This window comes from Filicampus tigris, chromosome 12 (genome assembly GCF_054856515.1).
Source record: "Filicampus tigris isolate MCC_2025a chromosome 12, RoL_Ftig_1.0, whole genome shotgun sequence".
Taxonomy (NCBI): domain Eukaryota; kingdom Metazoa; phylum Chordata; class Actinopteri; order Syngnathiformes; family Syngnathidae; genus Filicampus; species Filicampus tigris.
In genome coordinates, this window is record NC_141228.1 from 14489993 (window position 1) to 14511726 (window position 21734).

The 21734-nt window shown below is 39.5% G+C and overlaps 3 protein-coding genes across 3 annotated transcripts; 2 read left to right on the forward strand and 1 right to left on the reverse strand.

Moving 5' to 3' along the window:
- Nucleotides 1-7272: 7272 nt before the first annotated feature.
- LOC147138632 (serine protease 57-like) lies at nucleotides 7273-10536 on the forward strand. The gene is made up of 5 exons (XM_086046223.1): nucleotides 7273-7410; nucleotides 7491-7644; nucleotides 8785-8914; nucleotides 9045-9299; nucleotides 9951-10536. Exons 1-5 carry the CDS (start codon nucleotides 7374-7376, stop codon nucleotides 10125-10127), a joined length of 753 nt encoding a protein of 250 aa, XP_085902349.1. The 5' UTR covers nucleotides 7273-7373; the 3' UTR covers nucleotides 10128-10536.
- A 1206-nt stretch (nucleotides 10537-11742) lies between these two features.
- On the forward strand, nucleotides 11743-16498 carry LOC147138633 (spindlin-Z-like). The gene is made up of 5 exons (XM_086046224.1): nucleotides 11743-12058; nucleotides 12575-12620; nucleotides 13658-13905; nucleotides 14508-14741; nucleotides 15200-16498. Exons 2-5 carry the CDS (start codon nucleotides 12601-12603, stop codon nucleotides 15403-15405), a joined length of 708 nt encoding a protein of 235 aa, XP_085902350.1. The 5' UTR covers nucleotides 11743-12058; nucleotides 12575-12600; the 3' UTR covers nucleotides 15406-16498.
- A 1472-nt stretch (nucleotides 16499-17970) lies between these two features.
- On the reverse strand, nucleotides 17971-21293 carry micos13 (mitochondrial contact site and cristae organizing system subunit 13). Its single transcript, XM_086046228.1, has 4 exons — nucleotides 21124-21293; nucleotides 20664-20820; nucleotides 20055-20112; nucleotides 17971-18485 (listed from the first exon to the last, which is right to left on the reverse strand). Exons 1-4 carry the CDS (start codon nucleotides 21150-21152, stop codon nucleotides 18388-18390), a joined length of 342 nt encoding a protein of 113 aa, XP_085902354.1. The 5' UTR covers nucleotides 21153-21293; the 3' UTR covers nucleotides 17971-18387.
- Between the last annotated feature and the right edge of the window lie 441 nt (nucleotides 21294-21734).

Sequence of the window (21734 nt, forward strand, 5' to 3'; positions counted from 1 at the left end):
ATGAATGGCGGCCGTTGGGAGGGTGAATAAAGGCCAAGCTTTCAACGCGTCTTTATGCGAGACCACTGCGACGGGGGAAACGTCTGGTCAGGAGGGCGTCGCATCATCGCACTGTACTTCAACCCGGCGGCAGCCAGATAGCGGCATGGGGGGTCCGATCCTATGCTTGTATTCAGCTGTTCCTCTTTGCAAAATGCCCTCATGTCATTTGCATCGGACGAAGAACTACAGTAGACTTGTGGTACGGTGCTACTTCCAACGTTGACCACAATAGGCCTCCTAAAACTGCTTGCAAAAAAAAAATTCCCATTGATATCAATTATATTGGACAGCAATTTTTCTCACTCAACATTATACAGTGAGCAGCAGTATGGCAAATAGTTAACAATTCATTAAAAAAAAAAAAAAAAATACCATTCCGGTTGATGTTTACTGTCAAGCTAAACATAAAACAAAAGATAATTACACCTTGTATGTTTAAAACAGGCAAACAACTGCCTAAAAAAAGTCCCCACTATAGCTTAATGCTGGCAGTTATCATCTATGTTGCATTACTTTAACCCTTTAAACATCCATCCATCCATTATCGACACCGCTTATCCTCACAAGGGTCGCGGGCGTGCTAGAGCCTATCCTAGCCGTCTTCGGGCAGTAGGCGGGGGACACCCTGAATTGGTTGTCAGCCAATCGCAGGGCACACAGAGACAAACAAACATACACACTCGCAATCACAATCATACCTAGGGGCAATTTAGAGTGTCGAATCAACTTACTATGCATGTTTTTGGAATGTGGGAGGAAACCGGACGACCCGGAGAAAACCCACGCAGGCATGGGGAGAACATGCAAACTCCACACAATGAGGCCGGAGCCGGGATAGGTCTAGCGAGGTGTGCTGACATCTCCTGGCTGTTAAGACATTCATTTGACAAGCTTTAAGGCGTTGGACTGTAAATGTTTGCAATGGAAGTGAACAAGCAGGTGCATCCTCTTAGGTGACATACTTCCACTGAACACTAAAACAGAGTCATGGTCGACTGGCCTGCTCATCAGTGTCAAAGTGTCCTCCAGTGCCAAAAGGGTGGGCTGTCATTATAATCATTGCTTCGAGAAGGACAGATCCTGATCAAAAACGTAAAGCAATGAGGGGGGGCCCAAAATCAACATGGAAGGTCCCAAATGGAGCAGCGAAAAAAGATGGAAAGGACATCGGGAAGCCGATGTGAAAAACACGAGTGTCTGGGCTCTGCTTGATCACACTAACGCGGGCCGAAGTGTCAGGGGAGCTCAGTGGAAACATCTGCAAAGTTCAGCACATTTCATCTCATTAAAAAAAAAAAAGGGCCGTTTGAAAGATTCCAAATGAGTTCCAAATTCGTAATAGAAGAGGATGTTTGGAAGCTTTCGGCCGCAGTGCAGAGAGGCCACAAGTCACGCTGTCTCAAGTGACAACAACCCGTAGCCTCTGGAACCTTTGAAACCCTGTGTGGTCATTTTCTCTCCCAGCGGCTGAAAAGAACTGTGGTGGGTGGGAAAGAAAGGAAAAAAAAAAAAAAACACAGCCCCTCAAACAGCGCTCATAATACCAATCTTATGTATGTAGACGAAAACGGGGGGAGCAACGGGAGGGGGGAGACGATGCACGATTTTTTTTTATTTTTTTTTTTTAAAGCGCTTATTGAATTGCCATTACAGCTCCTGAGACTAATTGTGACTGTTGTGTGTCTCTCGGTGGCCTAGGGGGCTCTGGAGTGGCCCTGTATGCTCTTACCCAGTGGGGTTTTCAGACCGAGTGGCCCTGAAAGAGAAAAGGACCACCGTAGATCAATGGCAAACCTTTCACTCTTTCACGGGCCCTGGCTAATCCTTCTCATTTGTCTGCCATTTGTTGAGGCACATTCACGACTCCCTGAATTTAGGATTAGGCCTTGTTTTGTTACAAAAACAGCCCGACTTATAGTGCTGAATGGGTCGACCAAAGAGCGGCTGATGGGCCGGTGTGTACGCGAGGTTGCCTTACGCATACAGTACGTGTGTGTCTACACTAGCAGTAGTAAGAAGTAGTAACACTTTGACGCAAACGGGAGCTAGTCGCCATCCCTCGCAACGTTGGGCTGGAGATGTCGCAGAAATGCCGGAAAGCCACCTTGGGTGTCTGGCGTTACAGCTAGCGGCTAGTCAGATTAGCAAAGCAAAAACAAAAGCCAGGTGATTAGAATCTGTTGTGAATTAACAGCATGTGTAAAGTAATTTTAAAGTTATAGTCCTTGCTAGTCACTGAACGGAAGAAAAACATCATTTCATCTATTTTCTGCTAGGTCCACTAAGCTAGCATATCCCAACTTTGTGGTACAAGGCATCACTTTAACACTTTTTTTGTTTTGAGATACAAGCAAAAAAATTAAAATAGTGAGCTTCAGTCGACCTCTGCTAGATGGCAGCAGAAAACCTCGCATCTGCCTACCATTAATTTACATTACCTTCATTGCAGTGGACGGACTGTTGGTGCCAGTAATGCACTTAAGGTGGTTTGCCAAGCCCACAGAAGAAGAACGATGAAGGACAAAACATTAGGTACAGTCGTGCTTAATGCTTATATTTACGTGTTTGCCAGTTATATGGAGGACAAATGTTTTTACCGTGTTTTTAATACAGTACAGTATAATATTTTATTCTAAACTTATTTTTTCAGTTAGCTAACTTTAAGGCAACAGGCGGCGTGTCCCTTGCACCGGTCGTCGGTCAATCGCGGGGCACATCGAGATGCTCACATTCACATCACCAAGCATTTCAAAATGTTTTCACCATTAACGTGACCAATAAACTGTACAGCAAAATTTTCAAGAGGAGAAGTAAAAATAAACAATTGAATTAACATTGAAATAGTGTTGTTGCAGCGTTCACACAAAACCAAGCGAGCACACATCAGGAAAAGCCTACTAGAACAGCTACAATTCATTTAAAGGTTTGGAGGCACTTTAAACGGTGCCAACTGTGTGCTGACTCACAATTAACGTGAGTTTTAATATTATCGGTTAATTCTGAACACAGGCACACCCCCTGTTATATGAGGGTGTGCACACTTGTACAACCACATTATCACAATTGTTTATTTTTACTTCACCTCAGTGAAATATTTAATGAATTAAATTAATTTAATTAATTTAATTGAGTTGTAAAGGTAAAATGTCAAATGAATGGTGGAATGGTTTTGAACAGGGGAGTGTAGATATTTTAAATCAATGATGGATGGATGGATGGATGGATAGTAAATAAATAAGAGTGGTACAACGCCAAATTGAAACCCTCTGGGGACATTGGACATGCTCCACTGTCCTGGTATGATTTTGATCTCAAAAGATCTCAAGTTAAGCCTAGCAGTCCGACTGTCATTTCACACTCATTTCAACAAGTAAACACACAGACACAAGAATCAGACTTGAAAGCGCACTTTCATAAAGCCTGAACAAATGGATTCATCACAGCCAAACACCTGCAGAGGAAATTTCACCGCCGCTTATCCTGTCTGAACCCGCGTTCGGACGGTCCGCTATCGCCGAGCGGATTAGCCACGGCGTCTGAAGGCCTTAGACGGAGCTGGCGAGTGGCACACTCGCCATATTTCCCCTCAAGCGCTGCCATGGTATGCCGAAGGAATGCGCATGGCGCGGGCCAATGGCACCCCGCGTCGGGGCATTCCCGGGATGCCTGCAACCTCGCCAGACACCAGGGGGCGAGGTGAGGACCGCTGTGTGAGTCGGAAGGGGATGAGAAGAAAAGGGGAGGCTTTGTACAGGAAATACTATTAGAAGAGCAAGATGTACTACAAAATAAAAATGATTGGCCTCGTTTGAACTTCAAGGGAGAGACAGATGGAATGTACTAGACACTGAAATTAATCTCCTGTCAAAGTACAATTACTGCAGTGCATTGGATAATGAGCCACATGCTGCTTCACCATATCTAAAGGCAAGGCGTGTTTTATGACACTGTGCGGTGGGCGCTGGTCAGTTTCTAATTTGTTCAAGTGCACACTATGAGGTCACTGTTGGACGTTAGTCACTGACAAACACCAAAGTCACTGCAGTTTGATCAACGGCAAATCCACAACTGTGTGTGTTCTCTCCGAATGCCAGCATGAGAAGGATGGCTCTGCGTTTTGTCACTACATGACATACTTAGGCACTGAACTTCTTTCTCGTCAAATATTTTCAGACTTAAGGCAAATTTTTCAAACATACACATCTGCTTTCTATTTTCTTATCTTTATTGGATTACAGTACACTAAATACTCATTAAACTAAATATCACACAGTATTCGGAATCCGGAATAGTGCTGCACTATATTTCTAAAGTGTTGAAATGCTAACGTGCTAACAGTTGGTAAGATAACATATAACAAGATGAGTAGTGAAAGCGCCAAGGCAGATTATAAAGGATTTTACTTTTCTGCCATGTAGTCATGAGAACTGAAAATATCGTAACATGTTAAGTTTTTACGCCAAAAAGAAAAGTGTGTGAAACTCATAGACCCTTTTCACCCCCAAACAATGTCAAATTATGATACAGATCATACTTTTAAACTCTCAAGCCAGATCAGATTTTAACCCTCGTATGGTATTCGTATTTTTGTTCCTCTGCCAGTGTGTCTGCTGGACCCGCTAGAGTTTTGGATTTTCAAAACAACACAATCAAATAATTTTCTGTTAAAATACTCAACAGATGTTTACTACATCCCAATTGCAAGTCATATGAATAGCAAACAGTGTTAATATTTGTCCTTTATCTTTGTTAGACCACATTTATGAATTAATGTCCTACTCTTTTTTTTAAATAAAATGTAATTTAAAAAAAAATAAAAAGGAAAATCCCATAACAGTGTGTTATAACCATGAGAAGGTTTCTGATATGCCTTGGGTCTTTTTTTCATCCTTTTTTTTTTTTTTTTTTAAATAAAAACTGAACGTTGGTCCCACAGACCCGCGAACACCATGCAGAGGTTAAACTAGGATGCCATTTATGGCGAAAAGGCGCTCTCTATCGGCGATATATCAGTATATATTTTGGATAAAATAAGGACTTGTCACTTACTCTGTCGCCCTCTGCTGGACATTGTAACTACTCTATCAACTGTACTCTGCCCACCTGACAAAATGATGAGCGTGCGAGTATCACTGACTACACAAAACAGTGTGATACACAATAATGTTATTGACGAATAAATGAACAAATTGCTCCAACCACAAATTGCTCCAGTGTGCCTGAATTTAATTTATTGCCTGAAAGTATTATAAACTTTTTTGTGGAGGTAATGAGTGACCATGGAATAGATGGATGGATGGATGGATGGATGCATGGGTGGATGGATGGATGGATGGATGGATGGATAAATAGATTTTGTTGTGAGAATTATTCGACCTAAAAAGGAGGCAATTCTTAAATAGTAAATGGTTCTAATTCAAACGTGTTGTAGTGTATAAAGACAAAACTCAAACGTAAACTCCAAATACTTGTGGGCCAAACTTTACCGAACAAATGTTACATGATGTATGTTTCACAACAAGTTGTTGGTTGCGGTGCCATCATTGAGCTTGGTGCTCTGCAAGAGGAACTGTGTTGAAAGATAAAAATTGCTAAAAATTACAAACACCACCACAGAATTTGTACAATTTGGAGCGTGTTGCAAAAACAGTTTCTATATTAATGTGATGAACTCAATATTTTTTTTTAGGTTCATTCCTGCAAGAGAAAAGAAATATCCTTGGTTAATAAGCCGTTTGTTGCTTCACCAAGTCAAAAGATTAAGAGCTGAAGTCTCACAAGATGCATCCGTACTTAGGGTTTGGACTTTTGGGACATATTTTTCCCGAATATTTTGGTGGAATGTTGTAATAAACATTTTCCAGAGCTACAAGTGATCTGAAATTGTCTTTGTCTTTAGACTTGCTGAAGCAGCATGTAGCTCATCACCAATGTTATTTTATAGCCTGTTGCACATAGCTGAAAAATAGTTAAATATTTATGAGGAGCAGGGTTGAACCATTTTACAAAATAATCTAATTTCGCCCCCCCCCCAACCCCCAACCCCCAATATTGCGATTTAATATGTATCTATTTTACCAAGGTCCTCATGTACTTTTTAACAAACACAAGCAATAAATTAACCTGTCTGTATTACAATAAACAATACCCAATTAACTATATGTAAATGTTTGGGTTTTATAGGTTCGGTTTACACTAAAATAAAGGCAAATGAACCATGAATTAACATAAGACATTTATTTTTAGAGGTTTATTTATCGACTTCAGTGAGAGTTGTAAACTTAAGATTTTGACATTGGGAGCATCTCAAGCGGTCACTACGACAATTTCACAAATTTCTACCCAACAAGTGTGGCGTTAACATAAATCAGTAAATCGGATTAACTGCATCTTAATCACTTGAACTTTTCATGTTTTCAGCAAAGCAATCATATGTGAACATGTGCACTGCACTTCAAAGGGGAAGTCAACCCAAACATATTTTTTTCAAGAAAATGTTCCCAGCAGGCCCACTAGTTGAAACACGGCATTGTAATTAATTTTGTGTTTGTGGAATATATGAATTATAAATATAATTTAAGCAGCAAAACGCACTCGTTTTTATCCATCACCGGGGGCAGCCATTTTGTCTTCTGTAAACTGAAAATGACATCCCAACTGCTCACAACGACCAATCACTGCTGACCTGTTTTCTGAATCTGACCTGTGATTGGTCATTGTGAGCAGTTGTGATGTCATTTTCAGTCAACAGAAGACAAAACGGCCGCCCCCGGTTTCAACCAGTGGGCTTGCATAGAACATATTCTTGAAAAAAATATGTTTGCGTTGACTTCCCCTTTCAGCACTGAACTTGTCTTGTCACGATAGAAACAAAGGACACAGTACATATGTACATATAAAAAATAAAACTTACTGACCAAAATGAAGAGTGTTTATTTTGTTTTCTTTTGGGTTTTTCAAATCAAAGCCTTTGCGATTTGACGATTGAATTCTTGTCTGTCATGTCTGCTCTATGAAATCACGCCTCTTCTTGCAATAAATATAACAAAAAAAAAGACAACTGTTACTGTATACTACGGTAACTATTACAACTTGATCTTTGAAAAGTAGATGACTCTAGAGTTTATTTACGTTTCGACAGGTATCTGGACTTCCTTAGTTGAATAAATGGCTCAACACTGCTGGGGTTTGTTTTTTTTTTTGGTTGACTTTCCAAAACCTCCATCAGGCTGTTGGCAAATGGACTGAAGCAACGACTGACCACAACCCAGTTTAACGCACACAATAATAGGAACAAGACTGTGAGGAAGACGTGCATTTCAGCAAGAACCATGGCCGTCATACTGCTGCTCTTCTTCATTCTAAATGGTGAGTTACTTTGTCATTTTGAAGCCAACTTACAAAGCTCCTTAAACAATGATAAAAATGAGTGTTTGATGGGTATTTAGGAGCTGATGGAACTCAAATTGTCGGAGGCAGAGACTCGGCGCCTCACTCGCGTCCGTACATGGCGTCTCTGCAAGTTCGAGGGCAGCATATCTGTGGGGCGTCGCTGATCAGAGAAGACTTTGTCCTCACTGCAGCTCACTGCAGGCAACGTCGGTAAGAAGTTGTCAAAATGGGTTTGTGTGGTTTCTGTGGTCAGAGTGAACTACTACTTAATGATTGGCTCTCTGATCATTTTTTGTTGAAAAAAAACAATCATAATTGTTGTATATGTTGTGCTCGTTTCCATGAGTAATGAACAATATATCTCATTGTACATTACACAGACAAAATTGGTACCAGTTCTGTTTGTTTTGAACTTTTTTTTATCAAGTGTTCCAGAACAATTACATGCAAATATGTTACATTTAATAGTGGTCAACAGCAAATTATAATCAGAGATGCGTTTATATGTCCTTTAATGTTTTTTGACACTGATTTCCCCATAATTATTTACATTTATCCTCGCAGATCAGGTTTTTGAGATATTTTCATTTTTTGTTTCTAAGTTGGACCTATAAAACCTTGCTTAGCACATATTTTAAATGCGTTTTAATTTTTAGCTATGATGTTTCAGAAAAAAAAATACTCCTGTTGCTTAATCTAACCCTTAATTCATAAATAATACAAAATATATTATTATATTACACATTACTATATCATTATTCATTATTATTATTATTATTATTATTATTAAAACCTCTCTGATTATAAAATGTTGTAAGGATTTGTTGACCATAAATTAACTCTTTCCAAATTAATTTCAGAATATGAACTGAAAACCACTAAGAACATTAAATGCAGGAGTAACTGTAGAAATACCACAAAAGCACAATATGATTTTAAATACATAATTCAACCATCCAATTTCTGACATTAAAGTGCCTCCACGTTGACGACTCAAATGTTTTCTTCTACACGCGTGAGTCTTGATGTCCAAAGTCGCACTTCAGCTACTGCAGTGGATGTTGCCACCCAGTGGTCAGATGGTCATAAATCATGCATGAAAGGGTTGAAAATCTACAGTAATTAAATCTTTTTTTTTAATGATGATTATTTACATGGTTTTATTTTTCTAATGATATCTTATTTGTGTACATGAAGTAGAATGGCTCCCAACCAGTCCAGGGCGTACCTGCCCTTCAGGACTATAGAAAATGGATGGATGGACTTTTGCCAGTGGTCACTTGGATCTTAATGTTGTCTGTTAGGAACCTTAATTCTGTCTGAAATTTGCATTAATGTTTGCTTTTACAGCCCACTCACAGTGGTGCTGGGGATAGACTCCGTGGTAGGTGATGAACCCACCAAACAGGTGTTCACTTCCGCCAGAGACATCCCGCATCCCGACTACAACGGCAATAAAAACGACATCATGCTCCTACAGGTGAGGAAAGAGAGGTGTTAAATCACTTCACCTCTTTTGTTGCCTCCAAAAAGCCAAACAATAAGCACAAGACTTGCTTAGAATCATCCTTTGACGAGGTCAGGCCTATTTCTCGTTTGACACATCTCAGCTCAACGACAGCGCCGTACTAAATGAGGCGGTGCAGCTGATCGTTCCCAAAAGAATGGCCGTGGGAAGTGGCGACAGTTGCATCACGGCCGGCTGGGGGGACATCGACGATAACAACATCGTGCCGGACACTCTTCAGGAGGTTAACGTTACCGTGCTGCGGCAACGCAGATGTCGCCAACGATGGGGGAGGGTCCCCATCCTGAGGACAATGGTGTGCGCCACAGGATCCCGCGTTCCTCAAGGCTTTTGCTCGGTAAGATCTCAACCGCAGGGATCCACGACGATGTCAAAACCAAAAGCTAAGCAGAGCTGTGGTGTTGGATGCATAGATTAGAGTAAGACAACAGAGTTATCAGAGACAGATTCTGATAACCAGAACATAAATAAATACAATAAGGTGAACCCTCGCCATTCACATGGGTTGGGGACCAAGCGAATAAGGGACACGCTCCCGAAAACTGTTTAGAATTGCCTATGGAGTAAATCCCCCTCCATTGCGGTTCCGCTATTTTGCAGATTTTTCAATTTTGTACTACTAGTAGTTTATTTTAGGTCTAAGTCCACTGACGGCCACTAGATGGCGGCACACTACTGTTTTACACTGTGTAAATTTGACAGAAGAAAAGCAAGTATTTCGAGCACAGCCTAGTTTTGCTCAAGCTGAATTTGATGTCTGTAATCCTGCTTTTTACACCTACAGAAAGCGAATGCTATTGGTTAATCTGTAAGCATTTATTGATGCTTATTGTAAGATAAATTTGTTATTTTGAAAAAAAATCCATTGTTCTTGTTCTATATACAGTATATATGTTTTTAAATGTGTTTGTATTGATTTAAAATTTAAATATTTAATTAAATGGCCCGATTTTTTGTACATCTGTGTGTTTACGTGTGACATGTCCAGGGTGATTCAGGTGGTCCGCTGATCTGCGGTGGTGAGACTGCAGGTGTGGTGTCGTTCTCCGGGCGACGATGCGGGAACCCCATCACCCCCGACGTCTACACACGCGTCTCTTCCTTCACCGGCTGGATTTCCAGCGTTTTGAACCGCTTTCCGATAAATAAACGCCGAGCTGTGTGACATCATCGCTTCCAGTTATACAACTAATGTGTTAATGCTGAGGTGGTGAAGAAATGTTAATCGATTATTTCTGAATGTCACTGATTTTGCTGTGTAGTATTTATTATGTATGACCATTTTACAGTTGGACTTTTTTCGGCTTTCATGAGCACGCCAAGACAAAAACAAAATTCTAAATAAATTCAGAACAGTTTCTTTGAGTACACCCCCGCCCCCACCCCACCATTTTTTGTTGTTGTTGTTGCCTAACATTGTAACAAAGAAGCAACAATTGGTCATTTCACAGGGAACTTTTTTTTTTTATATGTAGTTTTGATATCAAACAAATATTAGATACAGTATATAGTATTCTTCTTCCAAGGACCTGCCTCACAACATTTCCGACAATAAATATTCCATACATACAGTATACATAGTGGTTGTCTGTCTGCCTGTCTATTTGTGAATATGTTATGTAAATTCTGATAAGGTAGTACTCCACACACTAGAGGTGCATAATGGATTTTCAAAACAAATGTAGTTTTAATGCTTTATAGGGAGATGTTTTTAAATCACACTTATAATAATTCATTATTTATCATTACTGCATTTGTAATTTATCATTATTTTTAATATATTTAGCATGTCAAAATGGACTTGACTCCCCGGTAAATCAGTAAAGATAACATTGATTTGTTTACTGTACATTATTATGTTAGATCATTTCTATAAATTGGGGAGGGGGTACGTTAAAAATACATAACTAGTTTTTTAACATAAAAACATGCAGGTATAATGAATGTTAATTAAAAGTGTATTACACTGGTAGATCAGTTATAATATGAAGTGTGTCAGAAAAGTTCTCCCTCCACAACACCATTGTCTTGGCCATCTGGATATTGCCCATGTCTTCATAACAATATGTTTGGGTTGATTTCCCCTCATTAAGAACGAAAATATATTTAAATAAATGTAAATGACACACATTTTTAGTGGTGAAATTAGGGCTGCACAGTATTGGAAAAACATGCAATATTCGATATGGATGTTGACTATAGTGATATCAATATTATTGCGATATATAACATGTACCTAAACAAATGACTATTTTACTATTCAATGAAATAAGTACATTTTTTTTCATGCGACAAAATAAGCAAGCTCAATGTGTTCTTAGCTAATTAATTGTATGTCCAACTATTGGCTGGAGATGCACATTTAAGTTTACAACTGACTGGTTCATTCAAATTCAAAGAAAAGCATACGATTCATTAACAAAAATATTGCATGTCTTTGCAATATTCATGTTGCATAGGCCATTATCACGATACAGATATTTTTTTCAATATATTGTGCTGCCCTAGGTGAAATGCACAATCTGACACGAAAATGGGTTCATTCATCATTGCACAAAAAGTTTCAAGGACCCACACCTTGACAATTTAAATTCCACTACAATATGACGTAGTTGCAACTTCTCGTAATTATGAATCATCGTATAATCGTGTAATTAACCCTTTACAATTTTTTAACGTCAAAATGCAAAATACGACCTACCTTGTCTGCAGAGCAGGGCCGGCCCACCGAACTTCACCGCCTATATTTCCCAGCGTCCACTGCGCGCATGCCAACGTCTTCTCCCGCTGTTCGCGACCAAACAGCATGCTGGGAGACGAAGTCCTTTCCCTCCATCTCCCGCTATTCACGCAGCTTTCGCGAGATTTCCTCAAGTCTGACTCCGTGTGCATTAACATTTTCTTTGGCAGAAGAACCGAACCGATATGAAATCTGTGTGCAGGTGAAGCCAGACGTAAGGCTCGTCGGCGTCCGGTCAGTCTGTGCGTTTCGCCAGTCAGTGGAACTTTTGAGGGGCGGATGTAGCTTCTAGCCGCCCCCCTTGCCTCCCTGGAACGTCTGCATTGAGGTGGCGCTCGGACAAGCGAAGGAAACTGGTAATATGGCACGACAAAATCAAATTATGACCTTATATGTTGGATGTAAGCCAGCACAAGTGTGTCGTCGCCTTCTGTTACATTCGTGTCATCGCATTTGAGACGTAGTTTTTTTCCATTTGCACGACAGTGTCATTTGCCAACACTAGCTGTCGTTCGACACGGCTGGCGAACCGAGCAAGGGCTTGTTAGTTTCAAACTGTTACTTAGCGGTGAGATAACTGCTAGATAGCCGTGCCAGACGGTGTCACCCGCATACACAGACACATGCCCACACGCCCACATACATGCACATAATCACTTCCATTGCGGGCGACGCAGGTTAGGCGACGTAAATACACAGGAAGTGGTTCCTGGGGACGCGTTGCCATTGGTCGAGGGGAGCTGTCGATCTCCGCGCATTAGGATGACGTCAGAATGTTGGCGCAACTTGCAACAGATGTTTTGGGAAATGTTCCACATGCTGTATGTCACTTGCCGACTGTAACTAATAACAATGTTCTCTTTTCCTTTTAGCCTGTAACCACCAGATTTGTGGAGGCATGTCAAAGAAAAGAGGCAGGTATGATCATACTAAGATGTTTATTATATTAGGTTTATATGCTTCAATTTTTCCTCCAAGGGTCACACAAAATACATAAAATTAATTATGGTGCAGGAATCAAGCAAATGTTTCTTAATGTTTATGTTTTCTTTTGGTTTAAGTCTTGTTTTTTCTTTTAATACATTTTTAATACATTGGTGGCTAAATTAAATCCCAGGGGCCATTAGTGGCCTGCGGTGTGTAAAATTAACAGTTGACACAGCCTGTGTCATTTGCCAGCATTGTCCTACTTCCTTTCTACACTGGGTGGCAAGGCACGAGAAGTGATGAAGAAATTCTCTCACTCCCCTGTGTTCCCACAACTCAAACAGCCATTGACAAGACACACCTTGGCATAGCAGTTGTTTGCTCAACCTTCTGTTCAGTGTCAAGGTCACTTTAGTACAGATTGCTCTTGTTTTGGTTGTGAATTTGGAGATGGGATTCGGCTGCTCAGTACAACGGTTAGTGCAATAATAGTCCAGCCCGCCCAAAACCCTTAAAAACATACTTGAAACAAAACAAACAAAAAAAAAAAAAAAAAAAATATATATATATATATATATATATATATATATATATATATATATATATATCAACTATGTAAACAAACAATATTAAGGTAAAGTAAAAAAATGCCAAACTGGGCTTTAAATCCTTTGATTTATCTTCATTCGGCCCTTAGAAGAAAAGGTTCGGACACATCTGGTTTAGCCCCCAAGCTCCATTTACTGAAAGCTGTGAGGTAATATTTTTTACTTAATATATTAAATATCGTATGATGCGACACTGCAAACTACAATTAAGACAATAAGGAGCATACTTTAAAAATTAATACCCATAATGCAAGCTGTATAATGCTTGTAGAGGCTGATAGCTCTCTTGTTATGGATGCGATCACAGTGTAAAATAAATGGTTCCTTCAGAGTCATATTCTGAAATTAAACCCTTTATACACTTTATGGCCTGTGTCAGAGCCCACTCTCCAAGTGCAGTAACACACTTGCACTTGACAGGAAGCGAAGCAGCGGGGAGCTAAGTGACGCCGGGAGCCCTGACCCAAACTGCATCCTTGGCGTGCGTATTCAGCACAACTGGCGCGAGAAGGGCAACCAGAGCAAATGGAAGGGCACCGTGCTGGACAGACTTGGCGTTAACCCGTCGCTTTTCATGGTCAAGTACGACGGCTTCGATTGCGTCTACGGCATCGAGCTGTTCCAGGACGAGCGCGTGTCCAACCTGCAGGTCCTCCCGGAAAGTGTCGGTATGTCCACAAACGAAAAGAAAAAAAACACGTTTTTTAAAAATTTTCTTTTATGATGAATGAATCACCGTTTGGGGGCTCTGAACATGCCTGACAATCCATCAATTTTTGCAAGTGCATGTATTGTAGTGCATTTTAAACAAGCAAATCCGTAAAACTCACTCATTCAGCACCCCACCCTCCTGAATATTAGAAAAAACATCAGCACCAGTTTCTCAGTTTAATAAAAAATTGCGTGGACATACTGTATCTGTCACAACAGGATGCTGGAAAAAGTAAGTAAATGTCAAGGAAATTGACCAGAAAGTTGACTAGATAGAGTGAACTTAGCAAACTCCTACAAGAGAAATTGGCCCTAATCAGAAGCTGCTATTGTACTACACAGATGGGCGATGCTTAATTATTTATTTATTTTTTTGGCCTTCGGCATCTAATGTGACTCATTGATTAGTTTGAAGATTTTCCTTGGAATCGGGAATGCAAGGGCCTGTTGATGACTGCTGAAGGATTTGATTCTTCTTATTTTTATTCTTACAGTGATTGTACCTGGAGTTACACATGATTTTGGGGGGGATGTTCATCTCCTGCATCTTTGTGCGCAGTGAACAACAGGATCAAGATACCCCCGGGGGCCGAAGAGCTGGTGGGCAAAGCTGTGGAGCATCTCTTTGAAAAGGAGGACGGCGAGAAGAATGAGTGGCGAGGGATGGTGCTCTCCAGGGCGCCAATCATGACCAACTGGTATTATATCACCTATGAAAAGGACCCGGTTCTTTATATGTACCAACTATGGGACGACTACGCCGACGGGGACCTTAGGATTCTGCCCGAAGCGGGTACGTTACAGCGTAATGGCCATTTTAAATACGTCTCCGGGCTATCCATTGGAAAGTGTGTCAAGTTGCACCATCTGTCACGCATTCCATACAAGTCACAAGCACTATTAACATCTCTACACTTTTTGTTAAAAGGATCAAGTATATTTCAGATATTGTCGCTGTCCTGTGAAAAACAATTATCTCAATTTTTTTCCCCTTATTTTTACATGAATGGTGTTTCCGTATCACAGAACATCGTATTAATCAGACCTGGGCACTTGACCCTTTTTTTGCCCGTCCCGGTGGAGATGCATATTTTTCACAGGACAGCGACGGTATACGATGTGCATTACAAATTTCACTCAAACGAGACACTACTGCAGTTGTAAAATTTGTCTTGAGCGCGAGTACAGGAAAGAGTGACACGTACTTCAGTATATTTTACCAAAACGTCTCTCCCCTTCTATTTTGTTCAGAAAACAAGCACCTGTTGCCCGCTGACAGGAAGCCTGGGGAAGAAACTGAGAGCCTGGTGGGCAAACAGGTGGAGTACGTGACTGACAAAGGTGTGAAGAGGACCGGCCTGGTCATCTACCAGGTTCCCGCCAAGCCCTCCGTCTACTACATTAAATATGACGATGACTTTCACATCCATGTCTATGACCTGGTCAAAACCACCTAAGAGGAGAGAGAGACACTCCATCCCTCCCTTGCTCATCCTTTGTATCTCTTATTTAAAGCCATGGCAGAGTAGTCAACGCTTTTTAATTCATGTACGCTGTTTTTTTCTTTGTATGTTTGCACAGCACAACTGTAGCGTTCGCTCTACTGGCCGTCTCTGCATTTCCAAGTCAAATAGGCAATTTTTTTCTGTTTGCTGACACCAAGTTTGGATACAGCCCACTCCACATTGGCATTATGTGGACTAACAGGGAGTAAAATGCATTTTTTTGTGGAATTATACTTAAAAGTCGGGACGAGTGGAATATCGCACAAGTGCTTTACAAGACATTTAGTGTTTAGCCGCTAGTTGGCTATGTAATAAAGTGTGTCATTATCGCAGGGTATCTGCTCCTTTAACCACAGTGCATTCTTTGTACTGCTTGGATGAATTTTGCTTGCTTCCAAATGACACTGTACTCCACAAAAAAAAAAAAAAAAAAAAAAATCATCAAGTGCCTTCAGGCTCATTTTTTTTTTTTTTTTTTTTTTTTTTTTGCAATACCATACATATCTCAGAGCAGGGGGCGGGGAACCAAATACTAAAAAACAACCTCAGATAAATGCTTACCCCACATATGCGTATAATTCATGATAATTAACAGTTGTTTTCATAAGTAATAGTATGGATAAAAGGTTCCCCACCTATGTCTTAGAGATCATCACGTATGAAGGCTTCTAATTGTGTTGCATTCAAGTGTCTTCACAATAAGCAACTTGTGAACAAGCTAGCAGTCAAGTGTGTCCTGGTGCTTGTTGTTTGGCAGTAAAAAAAAAAAAAAAAAAAAAAGATGCAGTATGAAAAACTTTCAATACAAAATCACCAGTGGTCGTATAATCTCTGTTGATATTGTCGGGAGCACTTTATTGTACAACGTTTACATGTTTAGATTAGACCCCACCCGCTCAATAATAGGCTTCATTTACAGGCATGGTGGTTAAAAAGACAAAAAAAAAAATCACTTAATGCAGCACTTTCAGTATTTAATGTGTAAAGGTTGTGTGAAATTGTTGTGAATATTTTAGCCAAACAATAAACAGATAGCTGACACCAACTCTGGTTCTACTTGTGTAATTTCTCCAGGAAGGTCAAAACAATTAATTGTATTTTTTAACTGCAACTTTTTTTTTTACGAAGCCTGGAACAGATATTTACTTGGGTAAAATCTTAATGTGGAAAATAAATTAATGTATATTTCTTTTCAAAGACTGTTCAAATAGCTTACTTTGACCCTAGAATATTATTCTTTTTCTGTGAAATACATCTGTGGAACAATATACCAAAGACGTACAACAAATATGGTCTTTGAATATGGCTTTGCAAAGTGCACAAATTATTTGGGATTTCAATGAGCCGTCGAGCAACTTTTTAAAGTAAAGCTATGTAAGAGTCCGTCTTTGCGACAGTGACTCCTCTAAGTTTGGCTGCAAAGTGAGCAGCGGTCAGCTGCCACAGGAAGTACGTACCGGTACACAAAAGTTAATTTAAAAAGTGACTGTGGAACCACAGAGAAAAAGGTAATTTATATATAATTCAAAACAAAACATAAAATGCGACGACCCCATTTTTTGGGCTCCAATTTATCTTTGCACTTTACTTCCTCCAGCGTGGGAAATCATTTTAGGATTTTGGACCTGTTATGATCCCCCGACCTATACTTCATGGTCCTGTCCGCGTAGATACGAATGCAGATAATTGTGGAGCAGGGAGCGGTTGCAAAACCTGTTTTAATAGCGTGAGACTCACCTGAGGAATGATATCCGTCATTGAAGCTCATATCGCTAAGTAACAGACACTCACCAGTTACATTAGACACACTTATAAAGACATTAAAATGTTTGCCTTTAACAAGATGATACATTTTAATTTGTTTTAATTGTGTCAACAACATACCAATTTGGCAGGAGCAAAAATATTTAAATTATCTACAATTTAATTATCTTTGTAAAAGATAAGCCTTTTATGCTGCGCTTTCTGGTGTATCGACAGTGCATCTGGAAAATATTTGGATTCCCTTTTACATTTTGTTAGTCTTGTCTCAAAATGCAATGAATTATTTTTTTTCCTCAAAAGTGTAGTTAAAACATTGCATTAATGACATGAAAAAAGCTACAAATTGACACCCATGCTACTTAAACTTTATTAATTTTAAATGCCTTTGCAAAATCAAATAAAAATCATTTCATAATGGGATCGAGTAGAATTTGGAAAACATATATTTTCTCTTTATATTCTGGAATAAGGCCGTAACAGCAAAATGTGAATCGCTGTGAATACTTTGGGATGAACGGTGCATCTGATATTATCAACATGAAGGAACATTTTTGAGATTGTATTAATAACTCCATCCATCAATTTTCTATAACGCTTATTGGGCGAGATGCAGTACACCCTGGAATTGTCGGCAGCCTAGCGAAGAGCAAATAATTTTGAGTCTTCAATGAACCTAAAGAATGCTTTTGGAAAGTGGAAGCATGCCAGTGAAATGTCAGGCCAAAAATAAAATATTTGTGGAAGAAACACAAATTGAGCAGTTGGTTGTTTATTTAAAAATTTTATATTATAGCGTTATGTACAATACCACAACCTACGTCTCTTGAATTGAACAACTTGTTGGACGTTTCATCTATTGAACACAGGTGGGGAAACTTTTTCCTACCGGGGGCCATTTTAGTCCTCCATGCGGACGATATGATGACCATTGAACAAATGTTTATTACTACACTCTGAGTATTAGAGGGCTTTTTTGTTAATAAGTAGTTAGTAAATAGTTCCTCAGGGGTCTTATTTGAATTTATAATTGCATTGCTATGTTCTCACTGAAAATGTGGCCTACCAGACCTTCCCCACCTTTGCTCAACAGGCAACAACTCTGGAGGACATGTCAGGTCAAGTGCAAAGTAATAAAGTCCTACGATAACAATAATCCAGAGGTGTCACTGTTTACTTGGCGTGGTCTTTCACGTATTGCAAGCCCCGAGTGGAATATTCGCTTGCTTTTCTTGGCGCCTCCGACAGAGCTGAAATGGACGACCGCACCCCTGCGATAGAGTCAAACTAAGATCAGAAGCTGACTTATGTTGAATTAACAAGAAGCTAAAGAGTCAAACAAAAGTAAAAACAAAAGGCATATGATAATGAATATAACTGAAATTTAGCAGGCCGCTATATGTGATCAGTTTGTTTTTTTTGTTTTTTTTTAACAATAAGTCCACAATATTGGTAAAAACTGTCACTTTGTGGCATTTTCTAGGTATTGCTGCAACTAATAAGTATATTTACGTTATCATTTGTGTTTGCAATTGATGCTTAATAAAGCACCTTGCTCTTGCTGAACTGAGCAGAAAGACCCTTTCCTATGTTGCCGTAAAATTAAACTCCATGTCCGAACGGGAGAAACGTATTAATAATTTTATCTCCGGTAGACTTGATTATTCTAACAGTTTTCTTACTGGACTTCCTCAAAAGAACATCAAACGGCTGTAGCTCATTCAGAACTCTGCATCCCGGGTTTTGACCAGAACAAATAGATCAGATCATATTACTCCTGTCCAAAAGGCTTTACATTGTCTCCCAATCGGCTGTAGAGTAGATTTGAAAATCCTGCTACTGCTCTATAAACCACTGGATGGTCTTGGTCCTAAATACATTAAATAAATACTGATTGGGTACAAACCCAGTGGGGCTCTGAGGTATGCAGACTTGGGTCAATTACTGGAGCCCAGAGTTCAAAGTAACATGGTGAAGCTGCAATTAGCTGTTATGCTGCAAGCAAGTGGAATAAGATGCAAACAGAAGTGAAGTCAACTCTGAGTGTAAATACTTTTAAATCCAGGTTAAAAAATGTGCTTGTTTCCCATACCTTTGATTAATGGGATGTCATTTATATAGCGCTTTTCTACAAGGTCTTCTAAATATTTTTTTAAACAATTTTTTTCCTTTAGTAATTTTTTTATTTATTTAATTACTTTACTTTCAAAATGTAAATGTTTTAAAAGTGTTCTGTTAATGTGCTTAAACATTGTCAGTGTACATTTTTTGGTCATTTTGGTAAGCTAGTTTTGTTTTTTCTGCTTTGCTTCTGAATCTCGATAACTGTTCTGTTTGTAAATGCTTTTAGGTGCTATGTCTTTGTTTGTGTGAAGCACATTTTATCCAATGCTGTTCCTTACATTTCACTACAGCACTGTCACTTAGTTAGAGTATTTTTCCTCTGTACTATGTACAGGCCAAAATGAGTATTCCTCATACTTTTTATGTAGATGTATGTTGGTGTGTATATACACGTTACTGCTTATATCTACATAGGTTTGATCCCAAATGTTTGCCGTCAATGTTATACATTAATGGCTACATTATGCCGCCGTCCCTGTGTGACCTATATCTTTGCTGCTGTAACAATGAAAATTTCCCCACTGTGGGATCAATAAAGGCATTCTTATCTTATCTTATCTTATTGAGTTGCCTTGTGTAAATCTACCTCAATTGTTGAGAAAACAAATACCGGTATGTCAAACTAAATTATTAGATGCTCATTAAGTTTGAAGTCCAAGTTTTGATGACTTTTGAGGCATTGTGCCATTTTTTTTTTTTGTATTGTTGTTGCTCACCAGAATTCCAGGCCTGGACCGGAGAGAATTCAACCTTGGGTACTGCTGGAAGCTGAGCCTGAAGAGACAGTCAAATAGATTACCATTCATTCAAATTCCAATTTGTGAGTTTAATTTTTATATGTCCGTCAAGATTCTCAGGTCATAGTATTCCGCAAAAGTTGAATGACTATTCTTGGTTGAATGAAGATCTTTCACCTTTATCCTAAAGAGCTCCGGAGTAGAGTAACTTTTTCTTTTTTCCTAGTAGCATAGTGGCCCCTAATCTAAATTTTTGGGGCGCTAGAAAATGCACGGTGATGTGTCAATACGTGGTCACATTGCGAAAGTTACTGCCATACTGTACATTTTATTTTAAAAAAAATGTATGGCTTAGAAGCAGATGTCACAACGGGGTAGGCTACACATTTGCCAAGGGCAAAGAACTGAAAATATATATTTACTGAAATAACAAAAAGACTACTGCTTTAGCTGTCCTAATAAGCGACGTCTGCTCGTTCCATCTTACTTACAAAATCATTACATCATTGGGCAATAGGCATCAGTAGGAACTGAACTCCGTTGTAAGATGTGAACGCCTGTAAATGTGTGTAGACATTAGGTTGTCACCTCCAAGCCAAAGTACTTCATCCACTCCTCCACAGCGGGCGGTATGGCCGCTCTAGCCCGCTCCAGAGCCTCGGAGCCCTGCTCGCTGGTGCCCAGGAGCCCGGAGTCATAGGCGACGTAAAGAGCCCCTCCTGCAATGGTCACCTTCGTGGCCAGTCTGGAAATTAAGTTGGAACAAAGACTTAAGTACATTTCTCGTACAACACGTCACATGCAACTACTTCAATGTGTCCTCAGATCGTTTATGCTGGCGGTGTGACATTAGCACTTCGATGCAGCATGTTGGGAAACGAACACAGCGTAGCATGAATGCGTTTAATCGGCTTCATAAAATTGACAGCTACCACAGGAAAACAGCACTAGCTTCGCCTGTTAGAACTAGCTAGCTGCTTGGACATGTCAGTTTAGCTGATTTCGACAGCGGCAACAAACTACTACGCATAAGAAGAGGAACACTTACTTGATGACAGGGAACATTTTTGCCGCCATCGTCCACAAAAGAACGCTTTCCTCAAACCAACGCCGATTCTTGGTTCAGGAACCGCACCAAAAACAGACTGGACTGAAGGACACAGTGTTGTTTGTCCATAAGAGTATTTCAATAAAGTTTCATTCAAAAACGTTGCGTTTACGGCAGGTGTCGTAAAGCTTTCACTTAAAAAAAATCTCTTTTTAACCACAATGAAAAAAAATACTACATGTATAAAGACGTTCGTATAAGACATTTCGCAAATAAATTCACACAAACAATACCAACGTGATATTCATTCAGAAATATTTTAAAAGTCTCACGGTTAACCTTAGATTATCTTTTTTATTTAATTTGAATTATTTTGATACTTGTTTGTGGCTTTACTGTCGCATATATTTATGTAAATCCTACGCATTGGATTGGCTAAATTTACTATGTAAAGTATTCAATAAAAATAAAAAAAATAATAAAAAAAAGTGGGAGGAGTTGTCCCTCGAGTCGCGGCTGAAGTCACTATCACAGCACAGCATTCCAAGAACTGAGGTCACCGCCTCACTTCAAGTGTCAAATAAATAAATAAATAAATACATAAATAAATA

Bases quoted from the DNA above. Each gene is read 5' to 3' on its own strand.
- LOC147138632 (XM_086046223.1), top strand. From the start codon at position 7,374: ATGGCCGTCATACTGCTGCTCTTCTTCATTCTAAATG. The intron at 8,915-9,044 runs GTGAGGAAAGAG...GACACATCTCAG, and splicing joins ACGACATCATGCTCCTACAG to CTCAACGACAGCGCCGTACT. The intron at 9,300-9,950 runs GTAAGATCTCAA...TGACATGTCCAG, and splicing joins TTCCTCAAGGCTTTTGCTCG to GGTGATTCAGGTGGTCCGCT.
- LOC147138633 (XM_086046224.1), top strand. From the start codon at position 12,601: ATGTCAAAGAAAAGAGGCAG. The intron at 12,621-13,657 runs GTATGATCATAC...TGCACTTGACAG, and splicing joins ATGTCAAAGAAAAGAGGCAG to GAAGCGAAGCAGCGGGGAGC. The intron at 14,742-15,199 runs GTACGTTACAGC...TATTTTGTTCAG, and splicing joins TAGGATTCTGCCCGAAGCGG to AAAACAAGCACCTGTTGCCC.
- micos13 (XM_086046228.1), bottom strand. From the start codon at position 21,152: ATGGCGGCAAAAATGTTCCCTGTCATCAA. The intron at 20,821-21,123 runs GTAAGTGTTCCT...CTTAATTTCCAG, and splicing joins AAAATGTTCCCTGTCATCAA to ACTGGCCACGAAGGTGACCA. The intron at 20,113-20,663 runs GTGACAACCTAA...CTGTCTCTTCAG, and splicing joins TGAAGTACTTTGGCTTGGAG to GCTCAGCTTCCAGCAGTACC.